This window comes from Notothenia rossii, assembly GCF_949606895.1.
Source record: "Notothenia rossii genome assembly, chromosome: 10".
NCBI lineage: Eukaryota > Metazoa > Chordata > Actinopteri > Perciformes > Nototheniidae > Notothenia > Notothenia rossii.
Genome location: NC_136908.1, coordinates 59035228 through 59052554, shown reverse-complemented (window position 1 = coordinate 59052554; position 17327 = coordinate 59035228). Strand labels below are relative to the sequence as shown.

The window sequence follows — 17327 nt, the reverse complement described above, 5'->3', positions numbered from 1 at the left end:
ATGGGTTTTAACTCACGTGAACAACAGGAAGCCATGGACAATTTGATCAATATCAAACAATTGCTTATACAGTTTGGCAGCACTTATGACGATAATTGGGAAAGCACTTGTTTTTTGTACTTCCCTAATATCCAAATCATGTAACCACTTGCGATTTTTCCAGAGGATGTTGCCACAGTTCATAATACTGCAGTGAGCCAATCACCACCCGAACTCTGGCAGTATATAAAAACGAACAATAAGAAAAAGTAGGGATAAAACCGACAGTTTTTTAGTCATTAAATAAATGCATGATTTATATTTGTCTGACCTTTTTTTTTTAATTTCGATTCACAGGTAAAGATTGAAGAAAATCACAGGAGAGCATGAAAGGTCATCAATGAGCAAATATCTGGATAACTACTGGCTGTGTCCGGTCATTCTGTTAAATGTCAGAAAAGAAAAACATAGCAGGAAAGGCAGAGGTGATGTCTCACTGTCAACATAACAACAGTGCTATAATGCACTTTATGTCAAATGGCACCACTGAAGAACATTTTGGCTGCCTTTGTATTCCCCTTACAGTACAGTATCATGAAATAGTTTGAAGGCCCCAAAAATGACCTCACCATCTTCCTGGCAGGTCAAAGGTTGGGGTCAGGTCTTGGATTCAATTTCACGCTGGAAGACGTTGAAAATATTCCTGACGTCTGTGAAGGAAATACTATTTGTAACTTATAAACTAGTAGGTAATAAGCAGCTGAGGTCCCACTACAGTACCAAGAGGGACCCCTCAAAGAAAAATGTATTCGCACTAGGGCTGCACCATATATCGTGTTGTGACGAGAATCGTGACGATAAATGTTTTAATTTTTTTTCCTTTACATATTTTTTTAGGACTTGCGATATCAAGTAGGCAAATTAACTCAAACACGTCATGTTACAATTATTTTGCTACAAAAGGAAAACTTGCGAGCCTCTTGTCAGGGGTACTTGAGTGAGTGACACGCAGGCTCTGCATGCACAGCAAACCACCAATCACAATCAAATCTCCAAAGCAAACGGACCCGGTGATCAAAGGTAAAAACACTGAATAAAGCCGTTTCATGTGTTTCTTCAGGGCAGTTCGGCGCTGCTAACCGAGCTAGCTCAACTTGTTGCTCTGATAACTTAAGATCCAGACGTCCGTGACTAAAATCCTTCATCCGGTTAAATATAGTTAAAAAATACCAATTGTATAGCATTAAAGTTCAAGAAAGGATGGTTTGTGGGGGGGGAAAACGGTCTCTTCTTCAATTCCTGTATGTTTTCATATCGCAATATATATATATCGCAGGGAGGGGAAAAAAATCGCAATGTCAGTTTTTTCCAATATCGTGCAGCCCTAATTTGCACTTAATTATTTGGTGCACAAAATGGGTATTTGTTTTGTTTGTTTCATTTCCTTGTCAACATGGGGAGTTTTCTAGTTACAGCATCAGTAGGATATCTCCTTCCCTATTCATCAAAACATGTTCTGGTTAGTACTCTCCATATTGTTTGAGTTATATCTTAGTTTGCTGTGTGGTGTGTCCAACACTGGTTAGGAACAATGGAAAGCTTTAAAAAGGTCCTTATGGTAAGGTTAAGGGTTTGTTGTATTGCGTTAATCAGTTGACTAGTTTCTAGATTAATTGGTCAAGAAAATATTGAAATATGTCCATTTTACCATGTCTCTTAATGCTTTGTTCTGTTAGTATAAGACCCAAATATATTTAGTTTCATATAAAAAGTATTACACTTCACCAGATACGTTTTCTTTTGGTTGGTTGATGTTTTATACACTAATCGATTTAGTCTCATACTAATGTTTGGCAGGTATATCTTTTTAGAATGTGTTCACTATTTTATTCAGTGCGCCTGCAAAGTTCATGGCAGGTTGATGGGAATGCAAAAATAAATAGACATTTTGAAAATAGGGATGGTGCTACATGAAACATCAAGGATCCCTGTTCTAAAGGAAATGACATCTTCTTCAGCCAATAGATGTTGAGATGTTTCAGAGCCGATCCACGATGCTGGGGAACAAATGGTGGCAGAAAATGTGGAATAATGACAAAACCTGTTGTTAGAGAAGCAGACAGGGCTCAGCATTCTTCAGTGTTTCTGCATCTGGAAACATTTTTAAACCCAAAATACACACAATTGAAGCTGCTCTGGCAAACACAGAATACTTTTTTTGCTCTAGTCCAACAACACAAACATGTCATGTGATACATCGCTGATCATGAGTTCCTTACAGAAAAAACACATTGTATCCCTCCGATGTCAACATCCATATCTGTCTAAAATATCACGATTTCCTAATGTTCTCCGATGGAAAGCATGTGGGAAATTCTTTTAACTAGCGTATACGTTGCTGAGTTTTGGTTAGTGACATCCCAGTAAGTTTGACCAACACAATCCAACTAATTCATACTTGAGTCAAAGTGGACCAACTTTGAGGAAATCCCCTCTAGTGGGACTTTCCTTCCAATTCAAAAGCTTGGATTACAAAAAACAACATCCACTTTCAATCGTTTAATAAAAGCTTGGATATAAGAACATTTTGTATACAGCAAGTGTCGTTGTATGGTGGGAAATCCTTTTTGTTGGTATCCAACTGCAGTCAGAGTGAATAACTCTAACAAGGCATGTTTGGATCAGACACAACAAACAATGGTGTGCTGGTTAACTCACCCACAAAACACTCTTATCTTCTTTCACTGCAGTTGCCAAAAAAACACTTTTACAAATATATATATAGATTTGCTTTCAATATCTCAAACATGTATATAAATAGACGTTGATTAAAGATCTGGGCGTTATGACAAAGTGCAAAAAAAGGAAGGGGGAGGCTTTAAAAGAAACTGTTATACCTCCATAAAGTTCAAAATATACAACTGCTCTGAAATCTACTGAAAACTCTGTCTTAGTTTTAGCTGCAACAGTGACTGGAACTTCCTATTTGTATTACTATAAACAGTAGGTCAACTTTAATCCATAAAAAAAAATCACTAAATTCCACACTTAACCATGGTTTTATCCTTTAAACAAACAAACAATAGTTATACTAGTACATATGATGGTATGTATATCAGAGGAAATGATTATTGTAATTGTAGGCATGTTAAAGGGATAGTTCGGATATTTTGAAGTGGTTTTATATGAGGTGTTGCCATGGCAGTAGAAGGACATATTTAAGCCAGCTTTAGGAAGAGCCAATGTAAAAAAAAAAAAATCAATATAGTTGAAGTGTTCTCTATATATTATTCAGACCTTTCGTAAGGGGAACTCGAGTCGTAATCTACGCTCTCTGCAAAGACACCAGGCTACATGGACACATTTTTTTTATAGTCATTTCAGCTCGCAAATCAGCTAATATACCACTTCCTTGATTTCGTACGTGTAATTGAGTGACTCGAGTGATACGGAGTCACTCTTTAAAACACAGAGAGAGATAACACCTTCAGCCCCCGCAGGAAAAGTCTGTCTCACAGCAAGGGGAAGCAATGACAAGATCCACAATTGGTCATACACTTAAATTGAAATATACTTTTTTTAGTGGGACTATCTTTTGGATGGCTTACATATATTTTGCTGCCATTCTTTCCATGGCAGACATTTTTTTTCTCTTGATTCTTCTTCTGTCCTCTTCTACAAACACTGACTTTGGATAAAAACCTCATACAACCCCACTTCAAATCATCAGAACTCTCCCTTTCACAAATTAACTGTACATTGCGAGCTCCTGGATAAACCATGTGTGTGTAGATTAGAACAATCGCTATGAACGAAATCAAAATGCTCTCAGTTACGCCACCTTTATCAGCTATACAAGATGAAGACAGGATACATTTTTAGACACATTGTGGCTTCCATCATACCAAGAAAAGAGAAACCCTCACGTTTCAGGGATTTCTCTATAGCTATACACACGGGTGCACATAACTGGTACGCATGCGCGGCAACAATCTGAAATGCGTACCGTCACTTGTGTCACAAAGCGCATTTGCGTACCGACGTACTTGTGAAGCTTTTCCAGAAGGCGGTTAGATCACCGGGCGACAGAGTCGGTCTCCGTGTGCACAGACAGGGCTGCTGTTAACGTCGGTCTGTACAACGGAATTGTGCCGAAACTACGCCAACCGGCTGCGGAGGGAGACTCCTCCCCCTTCACTGGAGAACTGCGCTATAACAGCTTATCACAACGGTCACACATTGTGGTCACGGAGTACTCCACTAGTCGCCCCCGTCGACTTTCCTGAAGTACTCCACTAGCACGGACGCACCCCCGTTGACGTTCGCGATACAGAGGGCTTCATCAAATAACTTTGAGTGGAGCCAGAAGTTGGAGTACCAAACACTGACTCCAGGTACTCATCTGAGCGCCTCACTGTGAAAGTTATGTGCACCCCTGGCTATACACCTACTTAAAGTGAAAACCTCATAATATAATCATATTTTAGCATCTTTGGACTTAAAGTTGTGGTAGTGAGCTCCTTTGGAAAATGTTTCGTACACCTAATGCTGAATGTGTGTTTGTTTAAAATACACGTAAGGAAGCCTTTCTGAAAGGTAACTGAAAGCATTTTGACCTGAACCAATCGATCCTGGAAGATTAAGATGGTTTCAAAGTGTAATAACTATTGTTTTGAACATTGGAAGATTTATGAGAAAGGGTGGAACCACAGGCTAACATGAATGCTGGGTCCTTTACTAACCAAAGCCTGGTGTCACAAAATCAACATTTGCTCATTAGCATGTGTCAGATACAGATTTATGGAAATAAAAAGAGCAACCGAGTAAACGTCATCTCCTGATAGAGGCTGTGGCTGTCCGATATTAAGATTGCATACTTCTTTTATGCAGGTTTGAATGTGTTAACACTACTGAAGTGACAACCTTGGCAGGCGTACTTTGTGGAGCGGGCTGTTGATGGATCTTTGGGTAAATGGAGGGGCTGTTAAATGCTAATTAAAACAAAAAGTGAAAAATGTGCAGGCACTGGCAAAACAACTCCTTATAAAATAGGAAAATTAAATGAAATTGTCAATCAGACTTTGCAAAGTTGCAGTATGGCTGACATCTGTGAATTACAGTATCAAAAACAGTGGACTTTTTACAGTAGACTCTCCCAAGTCAAATGTGTTTGAATTGATACATTTTTTGTCTAATATTTTTGCCTATTATTGTGAAAAAGCCTCAGTTATTAGAACATACTGATTAAAAAGACTTACATTTGGAAGGACAGACACAGCCCACACAGTTAAAGTCCATATTTAGCCGTTTGTTAATTAGCACGTTTTTAAATGAATATGAATTAATAATCAAACTCTTCAATATTTTGAGAAACCAGGCTGATCGTGATCAATATCATTAAACACATATTTAGTTGGAGGAAAACATACTCTTTGTATGGCTCATATTCTGTGAAAGGGGACGATAATTAATAAATATAAAAATAATAAACAGATATGTACACATTTTCCACAATATGAACGATCATAATACTTTCAACATTTCTTCAAAATGCCATAGAAATTATTCTGTGTTTTTCCCGTAGCTCGGCACCTCGAGGGCGAGTTAGAAAACCAACATAACTTAAGAACGATAAATTATTGTACAAAAAAAAAATAGATTCCAACACCGTAGGCTTCATTCCTTTTTTTTGGATGCAAGTCCTGACACACAGACAGGAGTTTGTGTTTCTTGCAAAACGAGAACGAAGACGAAATCAATCGGATCTCATCCTAGATCTCTTCCTATATTGAAATACAGTGTCGCTTCCTTCCCTTGTGTTCAGGTCCGTGGTGGAGATAATGGAGGAAGGGAGAGAAGGGCAGTAAGAGCACTTTGAGCACAGCAATGCTGGGAGGAATGGGGGAGATAGGGGGGTGAGGAAAGAGAGAGAACTTCAGGGATGTTGACAGAGATGTTCGATGTATCGAGTGGCGGAAATAAAAGCGTTAAGGTGGCATAGATGACCGCTGAGGCCTACAGTAATCGTGTCAGTAAGTCCTTCAGCTTTAACCCGAAAAACAATCACTTACCTTGTCAGCTGAGTAAGGAAAAAAAGTCTCCCCAAAACGTGCACAGTGTGTAAATTCTGTCTGAAAATTCCCTTTCCATTTTTGGATTCCACTGTATTGTTCTGAATGCATGTCAGAGTGATCCGTGTTTTTAAAAAAGGTGGATAGGTGAAAGTGAACGGCCGGCAAAACACTCCTGCGTCCCGGTGAGTGAACTGAGCTGTGATTGGATGAATGGGGGTGACATCACCGGTCTGATTGGTGCCGTCAGGGGAAGAGTGGTGAGGTCAAAGGTCACAAACGGTGGTGGTCTGCACAGCTGCCCAACGTTCAGTCCGGGGAGCAGGTTTCTGTCAGTGATGCATCTTGGCCTGCGGGGAGGGGACAGAGACCCATTTGTTATTGTTCAAAGGTGGCTTTAATGCGTGGAAAGCAACTTCTAACACCTTTGAAACTACACATAAAACTTAAAACTGGCTCTCTTAACAGAACCGTGCATTATGCAACTATTGATATTAGGGCTGCCCATCTTTTTTTAAAATATTTATTATCATGTATACCACAAACACAATTGTTTGGGATCACATGTTAATTTGTCTAATGGTCCCATGAACTCATAAGTCAGTTGAAAAAAAAAAAACTCTTGACAGTTTAAGAATATTTTTGAGACGAATTAGCTTTCATTTCATTTCAAACCTTTATTTAACCGGATTGGTGCCATTGAGATCATAGATCTCTTTTTCAAGGGGGACCTGCAGCTTTGTTATAGTTCAAAGGTGGCTTTAATGTGAAAATACACTTGAAACTTTAAAAAACACATTTTACTAGCCTTTAAACTGGCTTTCTTAACGGACCTGTGCATTTTTGTATAATATATATCAGTGATGCAAACACAGGTATGGTGAAAAAAGAGAGAACTATTCGAAGCAGGAAAAAAACAGCGTAATATACCATCTGACAAAGGCCTGTGTTATAATGCTTCAATTAACTGGCTATTCTTTATAATATACTCAGATCAATAGGAGACAGAGATGTTAAGTTATAAATCAAGGGTTTTTATTATTATTTACAGCAGGGGTGGGGAACCTTTTTCCTTTCAATTTTTACAACATCCTCCGAGGGCCGTACAAATTATTGAACTCAACCTCTGCTTAAAAAAAATAAAATCACAGCCAATTAATTTGGCCTTTCTTTCATGCTGTGCAAAGAAAAAGCAACCTCTTGATCCAGATATCTTACCATGACTCGCGCATGCATTCATGTGCAGGGTGTGGCATGACCACCAAAACAGAAAGATATGGACACAAGATGTGTGCAAATGTATTTAGTATCCATGTGAACATGATTTAAGTGGGGGGGACCTAACCTCCTCTAGGGGGGTCTGGGGGCATGCTCCCCCGGGAAGATTTTTTTTTTAAATATTGAAGTTAAAAGCATCAATCTGGTGCACTTTCAGAGCAACATGAGGAGATCTATGGATACTCAACACCCATTTGAAACAGAACTGTAAGCAGATTTTTCTTTTTGGATATTTTACAAATCACTTATTTTTAACAACTTTTTTGTTACTGTCATATAGTATTTTATACCTGTTTTTCATTTAGTCTCTAATGTCTCATTATTAATTATAATGATCATATCAAGGTATGCCTTAACCTCACTGAGCTGAGGTTATTTGAGCCTCTCAGGAGAGAGCTCTCTTCCACCTGGTTGTAGAAAATCTCTTTAAATTCGTTAGCATAGCTAGCTAACCAGATGCTAATAACAACAAATCGCCACTGTGCTTAGAACTAAAGACACAGCCACGCAAACACTGCAGCATGTGTACGGCTCCTTATGGGTACTGCAATATTTGAAGAGCTGTAGCGGCGTTCCGGTGCTCTCCGTAAGCAGGTCTAGTCTACACTCCTTTCAGACGAGACATAACCAAGTGAAGACACGTTACGCTCGTGTTGTGTTCAAGAAACCTGTCCTTGGCCAGGAAAAACAGGCACTCGCTTGTTTAATTATTTTGCGATCTAGATTTCTTCTTCTTTTTTGAAGTGAGAAGTTGTCGACGGACTAACGGACGGACTGACGGACCCCCCCCCCCCCCCCCAAAACGAAAACTCTTCGGTTCTCCACGAATTACACAAGTCACCCAAAGCAGCGTTAAAAAAGCGGGAAGCGCCGAAAAGCGACTAATTTGCATCACTGATATATATATATGATCATATATACCAAAAATACATGATATTTGTTTGGGGGTAACTTCTAATGGTTCCCTGACTTTAGAAAGAGTTTGAAAAAACAACTCTTGACATTTTTCTAATATTTTACTAGAGGTAAAGAGAAAAATACATCCCTGATTGGGACTAAATGTGTCCTTTTGATTTCAGAATGTACAGAAAAGGAGTGATGATTTGGTTTTCAAAGAACTGACAATAATATATATCGATCTTTCTTTCTTTTCTTTTTTCATAGCCCTATATATTTTAAAACCTAGACTGCAGACATTTGAAAAACGCTAAGAATCTATGCTATCAGCTAAGTGCTAAAGTGAGATTTCCTTTATTGTCAAACTGTAAAAGTGTGTTTACTGTTGATTGTAGATCAGGGGTCGGCCACCATTGGCAAACTAGGAATAAGTGGAATAAGTGTGCAAAAATATTTAAATTGTATTTTCGGATCCTGAACGAGGCCGCCGCCAGAGCGCGTCTCCCCGTTACAGAAGGAAGCCGTGCACGCAACACAGCCCCGCTCTCTTTAACTCCAGGCGACTTGTTGCTGCTGCTGCTTTCCTCCGTGGTGAAGCGATCAGGGGTGAAGTGCTGCCGGAGCGCGCCCGCACTTCACAAATAGCAGTCCAAATGCCGCAGTGTTTGCGTGGCTGTGTCTTTAGTTGAAAGCCCAGAGGCGATCTGCTCATCTCTCATCGGAAATAATATGCTACACACGGGCGGACTGGCCGCCTGTTTGTTCTGGAGAATCACAGAACGGACGATCGTCATTATTATTATACCGTTTAAACCAATTATTTAAATTGGTTTAAACGGCATCTGACAGGTGAAAGGGGTACACACACTGCTTCCCCGCCCTCCTGTTGACAGTTCACGAGCAATGGCACTTCATATTAAAAAGCCAACCCCTGTTGTAGATCAATATCTGTATCGTCTATGTAACGGTGCTGTAAATATAGACTCTCCGTTGTCTCCAATACAAATCAGAACAGCTCATTTTTTAAATAGCATCATACATTCCACAAATACAATAGTTTGGGGTCACATGTTAACTTGTCTAATGGTCCCATGACTTCCAAAAAGAGTCATCAAAAAAAACTCTTGCCACTTTTCGAATATTTTTGAGAGAGAGAGAGAGAAAAATACATCACTGATTGTGACTAAATGTGCTCTTTTGCTTTCAGAATTGACATTTTTTATATACTTTTTTCCTAGACTGCGGACAGTTTAACAAACGCTAAGATTCTATGTTTGCAGCTGTTAATTTCTTTTTTCTGTTTATTGTAGATCAACATCTGTATCATCTATGTAACGGTGCTGTAAATATAGACTCTCCAATAGAATTCAGAGCCGCTCACACCACCTTCCTCTCCTAATGGTGTCAAATATAGATGTCCGCCCCCTACCTGTCTCGGGGACTCGGGCCCTGAGGCTAGAATTCCCACGCTGTCGCTCCCAAAGAGGCTCTCCATCCCCCCCGGTCTGCTCAGCTTGCTGGGCTTTGCTTTGAAGGAGCTGGGACTCCTCCTCTTCCTGCCCTCTGCCCCCCCGACATAAGGCAAGGGTCCGGAGGGGGGAGCAGGAGGGTGAGGGGGGGCGGAGGGTGACTCCCTGCTGGGGGAGTCGGGTACACTGCCTAGTTCACCACTGAAAAAAAAAAAAAGACCAGTGGGGAAACTGCCATTAATCAAATCTGCTGTAAAACCATCACAGCACGTTTTATATATATATATAAATATTTTAATATGAAAACTAAACACCTGTCGACACACAGCTGACACGTGTTTACACAGAGCTTTCCTTTGAATAAAACACCCTCATGGGCTTCCATACATACGGTTGGATTATGTAATTATATATAATTCACTTATTTGTATATATTGTCTTCATGTGGTCCCTCGAGGATTTAAATTTAACTTGAACCCGTAATTCTCTGCTAACTGAAATGTAAATTGTTTCACTTTGGGAGTTTGATAGGCAGGTCAAGCATAATGTAAAATGCCTTCTATTGTGTATAGAGAGGCGAAGTCCCTCCCTTTTTAGGGTGACTCCATGGGACCTTATTTCGGAAAAAGTATGTATTAAAGTAAATGGCGAGAGAAACGTTATCTTTCGATTCCGTTTGAATTGTGCCACGAATTACACATATGATGTTTGTGAATTGAAAAGATAATTTTGCAAGTCAAAAAAATTAAAATGTATCGTAAAACTTTTTTTTTTTTTTTTTTTTTTTTTTTGTGTGAAACCGCTCAATGAACTACATCTCCCGTCTCGCACCACACACCAAAGCGGCCGTCACGTTGGCATATTTCACTTCTTTCTTTCAGAATGAGGCGGAAAGTATTAAAAGAGGTGAAAATCACTCCAAGTCTGGGCATGTCGAGAGCTGTGCATACACACAAGGGGAGTTGGTCGGTTCCGTAAGAACCAGCATGCGGGACAGGGATTCTGGGATTTGTAGTCTTTCTAGTTGCATATTTTTCATAGTCTTATATTTCAACAGTTTTACGACAAACTGACTTTTTTGACATGGAAATTATTTTTTAAATTGACAAACATCCTATGTGTAATTCGTGGCACAATTCAAACGGGATCAAAAGATAATCTTTCTCTCTCCATTGACTTCAATACATACTTTTTCCGAAATAAGGTCCCATGGGGCGGAAGTAGACGGGCGTAACTTCACCTCTCTATATATTTATATTTTTCATTTGATATTAAACTCTATAGATATGTATCCTTCATGTACTGAATATATTGAATATTTTGCATATATATTTATGTTTACTGTTGTATTTGTATTCAATTCTATTTGCCTGTAATGCCTTATTTAGGCTGATGGGACGTAACAATGTCCCAAATTGGGATCAATAAAGTATATAATACATTCTTGCACTAATGTACATTTTCACAGATTTTGAAGTGACTGTTATTTTGTATATATTGATTGTTGTGCTTTTATTTATGTCTTAATGTATAAATGTGTCTCGTGACTGACATATTTTTATATATATATTTGTATTTTTGACTGTATTTCGATCTCTCTGTCTGTACACACAAACTGAAAGATTGAGAATAAAGTTGAATTTGAATTCTATGCTCATGCCAAGTGTTGCACCCACCTGCTGTGTGAGTTGTAGCTTTCCGACCCGTCGTCTCTGGAGAGCCAGTCCTCCCCTCCGCTCCACATCCCCCCCCGACCGAGTCCCTTCTTCCTGCCCGCTGCAGACGCCCCTGAACTTTGTAACGTTGGATGATGGCTGCTGCCGTTCCTCCTCAGATTATCCACAGTGGGGAAAAAAGAGGAGGCGTTTTTCCTCCTATTAGCTCCAGAGTCCTCCGTGTCTTTGGATGAGCGGGGGGGGGCAATATGCGTGCCGTTACGGGCTCTGACGGGAGCGACTCGGAGGTTGAGCGCTCCGACTGTGGACGCAGACGGAGGGATGTGGGAGAGGGGAGGAAGAGGGACGGAGGAGGGAGACGGCTGGGAAGAGACGGGGGAGGTACCGGAGGAGGAGAGGGAGAGGAGGCTCTCAGGAGTGGGAGGCACCTTCCTGAAACTGGAGGAGGACACACCAATGAAGCCGAGCATTCACAACGTAAATAATAAGGTCATGAGACTTAGATCCTAAAGCTTCATCAATGTGTGGGATTTTATTTAATGTATGATTTCTGTTTTATGCATTTCCAAAGCTAATCACGCATCTTTGTATCATGATTCCTTTACAAACACATGCTTGTACACCTAGTAACTTTTTCCTTTTTGTATCTGTGTTGGTCTTTCTGATGCCCTTTAACTGGCTTTTTAAAATTTCATTTACAAAAAACACTCCACAGTAGGGCTGCACGATATTGAAAAAAACTGACGTTGCGATATTCTTTTCCCCTGCGATATATATTGCGTTTTTTTTAACTATATTTAAACGGATGAAGGATTTTAGTCACGGACGTCTGGATCTTAACTGGTTGATTCATCATACCTTGAGTCATGATCTAACATGTCATGATAATGCAGGTTGCTTCCCCTCAAATAAGGGGGTTCATCTGTGAATGAAGAAGAGAAGAACCTTTTTGTATCCAAAATAGTTCCAGATGTTGCTTTTCTTTTTGGAAGTAAATCTTCATTCTCGCCGGTATTGTCCTCCTGTGCCTCGCTCATCTTTTACCGTTGTTTTGATGGTCTGCAAAATAGAGGGGCGGGGCCTGCTGTGATCTGATCAAGAATGATTGTGATTGGTGGTTTGCTGTGCAGAGCCTGCATGTCACTCACTCAAGTACCCCTGACATGAGAGCTGCACAAGTTTTCCTTTTGTAGCAAGCAGCAAATAAATTGTAACATGACGTGTTTGAGTTAATTTGCCTACTTAATATCACACGTCCTAAAAAAAAATATTACGAAAAAAAATATATATATAAAAAAAAAAGATTAATAAAATCGCACGTCCCAGGGATTTGAATATTGCCATGGCACGATATATCGTTCAGCCCTACTGCACAGAACATGTTAATTGTTTTTTTTACCTTCTTATAAAAAGTTATCTTACACAATATTTATATTTGGTAAATAAGACAAATCCAGGCAGAGCGATAACCAATAACAATAGAACTGTTGTCAACATGTTTTGTTAATCCTCCCAAACTAAGTAAAGCTGAATAACCAAAGCAAGCACCGTCAGCATAGCATAAATATATATGGATCGGATTTGAGTATTTCCAACATGTAAAAAATATAAAGTAAGAAAACAAAACAGGAATACGATCATTAATATCCAAAAGTTTAAATTCAGGCAACACCATTTTTCTAATGAGTAAAAATGTATAAATCATGGCCTCGATATATTTTCTGCGTTGAGCTCCGCCCTGACTCAATATCAAATCTCTGAACAATCGATATTAACGTTCCTGTAACGCTCACCTCCACATATGTGCGTTGAGGTGTTTCTCCACGCTATTCTGCAGCGCCAGCCTCATGCGGTCCCATCGCCTGTCGAACACGTAGTGACCCCGTCCCATGAGCCTGCTGCTGAACACGCAGTACTGCAGGGAGACAGAGAGGGAGGGTATTAGGATGGGTAAGAAGCGGGGAAGATAAGAGCATGCAGAGAAAAACAGGGAGTAGAGAGGAAGAGGAAGGAATGAAGAGGTGGGTAGAAGGAAGCGAAAAAGAACAGATGACCAAGAGAGGCGGTGGAAAGATACTAAATGAAGACTTATAACACGTGAGTCACCCGCGGGGCATGTTCTAAAAATAGCTCGCCAAGCAAATCCAAAATGTAAAAAATACACAAAACAAAAAAGGAAATGTAACTAAAGGAATCTACCCTATGCATAAACGAAACCTCCATCCCAGCGAACTCTATCTACTTACTACAACTCTATCTATCAACACCCCTCCTCCCCCCACCCCACAATGAATATCGACCAATCACGTTCTTGCTTGATTTGCGGGACCAGCGTTGAAGTCGGGAAGAAAAGCAATGTGGAGCGGCACCGCATGGCGTAATTTTCACTGGGGACAGGGGGGACATGTCCTCATTACATGTTAGACGCTTTTATCCAAAGAGACTTACATACTCAATACTGTGGACAATCCCCACAGGAGACATTTGGGGTGAAGTGTCTCAGGGACACAACGACATGCTGACTGCAGTGGGTTTTGAACCTGTGCTCCCCTGATCCCAACACCAACGCACAACCCACATACCTCCTCATGTCCCCCCCCACTTTTCAAAATCCCGTTTGTGTCCCCCCACTTTACAAATATGTTTATTATAATTTTTTAACGCAAGCCGTCATCGCCACGGAGGAGCACACAGCCTCTGTGAGCGAGCGAGCGAGACAGAGAGAGACAGAGATCGAGGCCGTTTCTCAATCTCGAGGAAACTGGCTTCCAAGCCAATATTTCAAGGATGCTACGTCATCGAGTGCCGCCGAAGGACTGTTCCAATCTCCAGCATACTTGGAATTCCACAGAGGCCGCGTCCTTGGTTTCGGGGTAATTTCGAGGCTGCACATGGGTAGACTTTGCGTCCTTCAAATCCCCACAATGCTTTGCGCACAGACCAATTTCCCCAAATCTGTGGAGTAAAATGTAAGGCGGGGCCTCTCATATGACGCACACCTGCACACTTGCTAGCCTGTTCCACTCTTCGTTTTCCGAATGCCAGAAAGGATTCTTGCCTCGCTTCTGAAGGAAGTGACTCGGAAGACATGTGCTACCAAGCAAGCATCCTCGCGATTGAGAAACGGCCAGAGACAGAGAGAGAGAGAGAGAGAGAGAGAGAGAGAGAGAGAGAGAGAGAGAGAGAGAGAGAGAGAAAGAGAGAGAAAGAGAGAGAGACAGACACACCTTCATCTATTTAATGTGTTGTAAAAAAATAAATCAAGAAATCATTCCAATTTGTAGGCTACTATGGGACAGTAAAAAAAAACAGTTTAAAAGGGGAGTGATTATTAAAATATGCATAAATAGAAAGAAAGAATACTAACTAGGTAACATAAGATAAGTTGAAAATATTTGTTATTGGTTGTGATCATATTCTAAAGATGTTTGGATCATTGAAAAGTATACAGCTCCCTTTCATCTGAGTGTTGAGAGCTGTATCCATACATTCATTTTGTGCTCAAAGTGCACCAGATTGATGCATTTCACTTCAACATTTAAACAAAACTCATCCAGGGGGTGCATGCCCCCGGACCCCCCGAGAGGATGTGAGGACCCCCCCCCCAAAATAAAGCAGGTTAAAATAATTAAATTGAATACATGTTCTTTTAGTAAACACTGAAAACGGGTCCCACAGATCCAAACAGCACACAAAGGTTAAAGGTAGCATATCATAATGTTAAAATGTGCTAAATATATGCACTGCAAAAAAAAAAAAAAAAAAGGAGTAAAAGTAGCCCCCGACTTGTTTTATTTTTTGAAAGTAGCACTGATCCTAAAAAAGGTTGGAGACCCCTGCTCTACACCAATACACTTAACACATGCCATCTACTCATCAGGACAATATGACAGAATCACTGAATCTTTAAAGGGGCCCTATTCTGCTCCTATCAGGTTCATATCAGTATTTAGTGTCTCTACTGTGACATGTCTCCATGCTTTAATGTTCAAAAAGCTCTTAATTCTTCACTGCAGCACCTCTTTTCACCCTCTGTCTGAAACCAGAGGCCTAGTCTGCTCTGATTGGTTAGCTGGACGGTTGTGATTGGACAACCGCTTTGAGATATCCTCACGTACAATCTGACAGCAAGGAGAGCAAGGAACTTGAATGTGAATTACTTTAAAATATTTTATGAATTGTAAGATGTCCTCAGGTGCTTTGAAAGGCGCCTCTAAATAGAATGAATTCATATTATCATTATTATTATCATCAGTATCAGCGTTTTGCTTATAAAAACTAAAAAAAGTCACATTACCATCATGGCCGCTTTTTAAACTGCTCAACCAAAATAGCGTACAAACGTTGATAAAAGCAAAAACATGGGCCTGAAAACGACAAAAGTATAGCAGACTGTGGGGTAATAATTGTAGACATTGCCGACAATTAAGATATTTAATGCCCCAATGTTATTGACTATAACCATGTGTGTTGGTGCAGCATTAGGAGTGATATTATTTACCCGTAAAGGCTGTGGGTGGCGATGGGAGGAGTGAGAGGCAGATCTGTCTCCGTCCTCTGGGGTCTCCGCGTCACCCTCATCACTCGAGAGACGCCCGCCGTCCCTGAGGGGGGACGTCTGTGGGGGGGGGGGGCGGTGGCAGAGGGCTGGAGGTGGAGCCTGGGACCCTAGGGGGGAACATGTGAGAATAAATATGGTTATTATCGTATCGTATGGGGGAGATAATTGAGGGGGAGACCGAGGAAAAAGGAAAAGAGAGCAATTTTATAATAAGGGTGGAGAAGCAAACATTTAATTGGAAGGAAGTGAAAGACAAGAAATTGTTGGATGCAAACTGAAAAAGTGATTTGGCAGAAAAGAGTTTGAGTGAAAAAAGGAAAAGAAATAAACACTAATGAACTAACAGTGTGTTAAAGATCCCATGTCATGCTTTTCTGGCTATTACCCGTCACAAACCCTGTAGGGCAGTGGTCTCCAACCAGTCGATCGCGATCGACCGGTCGTGTGGTGCGGGTAGATGGCGGACCGTTAAAAAAAAAAGTAACAAAAGAAAAAAAAAATTACATAATGTTTGAAAAATACGTTTTTAGATGTAAACCTATCATCCACCACCTCGTTAGCAGGTGCCACTTGATTGACGTATATTTGAGACACCTCAATAATATAATACATTAACCGTGCTTTACGTGAACCTCATCATGACACAAGAGAGGACGGCAGGACTGCAATTTCCCGTGTTCAGTGAATGCAACAGAGGCAAGACACCAGACCAATCAGAGGATGCATGCATGGAAATACACGTGTGCTTGTGTCCTTCAAGCTCGGCTCTGTGTGTATGTGGCAATAGCGCATTTAGTGAGAGAGAGAGAGAGAGAGAGGGAGAGAGGGAGAGAGGGACCGGTGCTAGCGGGGACCGTGATGTTAGCATCTGGTTAGCTAGCTGCACTAACGGACATAAGGAGCTGTTTCCACAACAAGCTGGAGGAGAGTCTTCCCCTCTCAGACTGAGAGGCTCAGGTGAGCTAAAGGACTCTGAGTGTTTAGATAGTTCACTTTATTCCAAGTTATCTCAAACGGTTTGGTCACAAATTATTCAAAAGATTATTTCCTTGGCACACCTTCATATGATCATTATAGTTATACAAACAATAAGAGAATAAATGAAAAACAGGTATGAAATACTATATGGCAGTAAAACAAGAATACAGTTTAAAATGGGAGTGATTTGTAAAATATCCATAAAGAAAAAGAAAATCTGTTTACGTTGTGTTTCATCTGGATGTTGAGAGATGTATCCATAGTTCATGTTGCTCTCAAAGTGAACCAGATTGATGCTTTCAACTTCAATATTTAAAAAAAAATCTTCCCGGGGGAGCATCCCCCCGGACCCCCCTAGAGGAGGTGAAGACCCCCCTAGAGGAGGTGCTGAAATATGAGCGCCGATGCTAGGGTGCGC

General features: G+C 40.6%; 1 protein-coding gene across 1 annotated transcript in view; it reads right to left on the bottom strand.

Moving 5' to 3' along the window:
• Positions 1 to 2525: 2525 nt before the first annotated feature.
• The window catches only part of atxn7l1 (ataxin 7-like 1), a 33894-nt gene continuing 19092 nt past the window's right edge, over positions 2526 to 17327 (bottom strand). The window contains exons 8-12 of the mRNA XM_079655691.1: positions 15872 to 16038; positions 13164 to 13285; positions 11371 to 11808; positions 9655 to 9895; positions 2526 to 6400 (exon numbers count right to left, since the gene is read on the bottom strand). Coding sequence (XP_079511817.1) covers positions 6383 to 6400; positions 9655 to 9895; positions 11371 to 11808; positions 13164 to 13285; positions 15872 to 16038 — 986 coding nt within the window. The 3' untranslated portion in view covers positions 2526 to 6382. The remainder of the gene's footprint in view (positions 6401 to 9654; positions 9896 to 11370; positions 11809 to 13163; positions 13286 to 15871; positions 16039 to 17327) is intronic.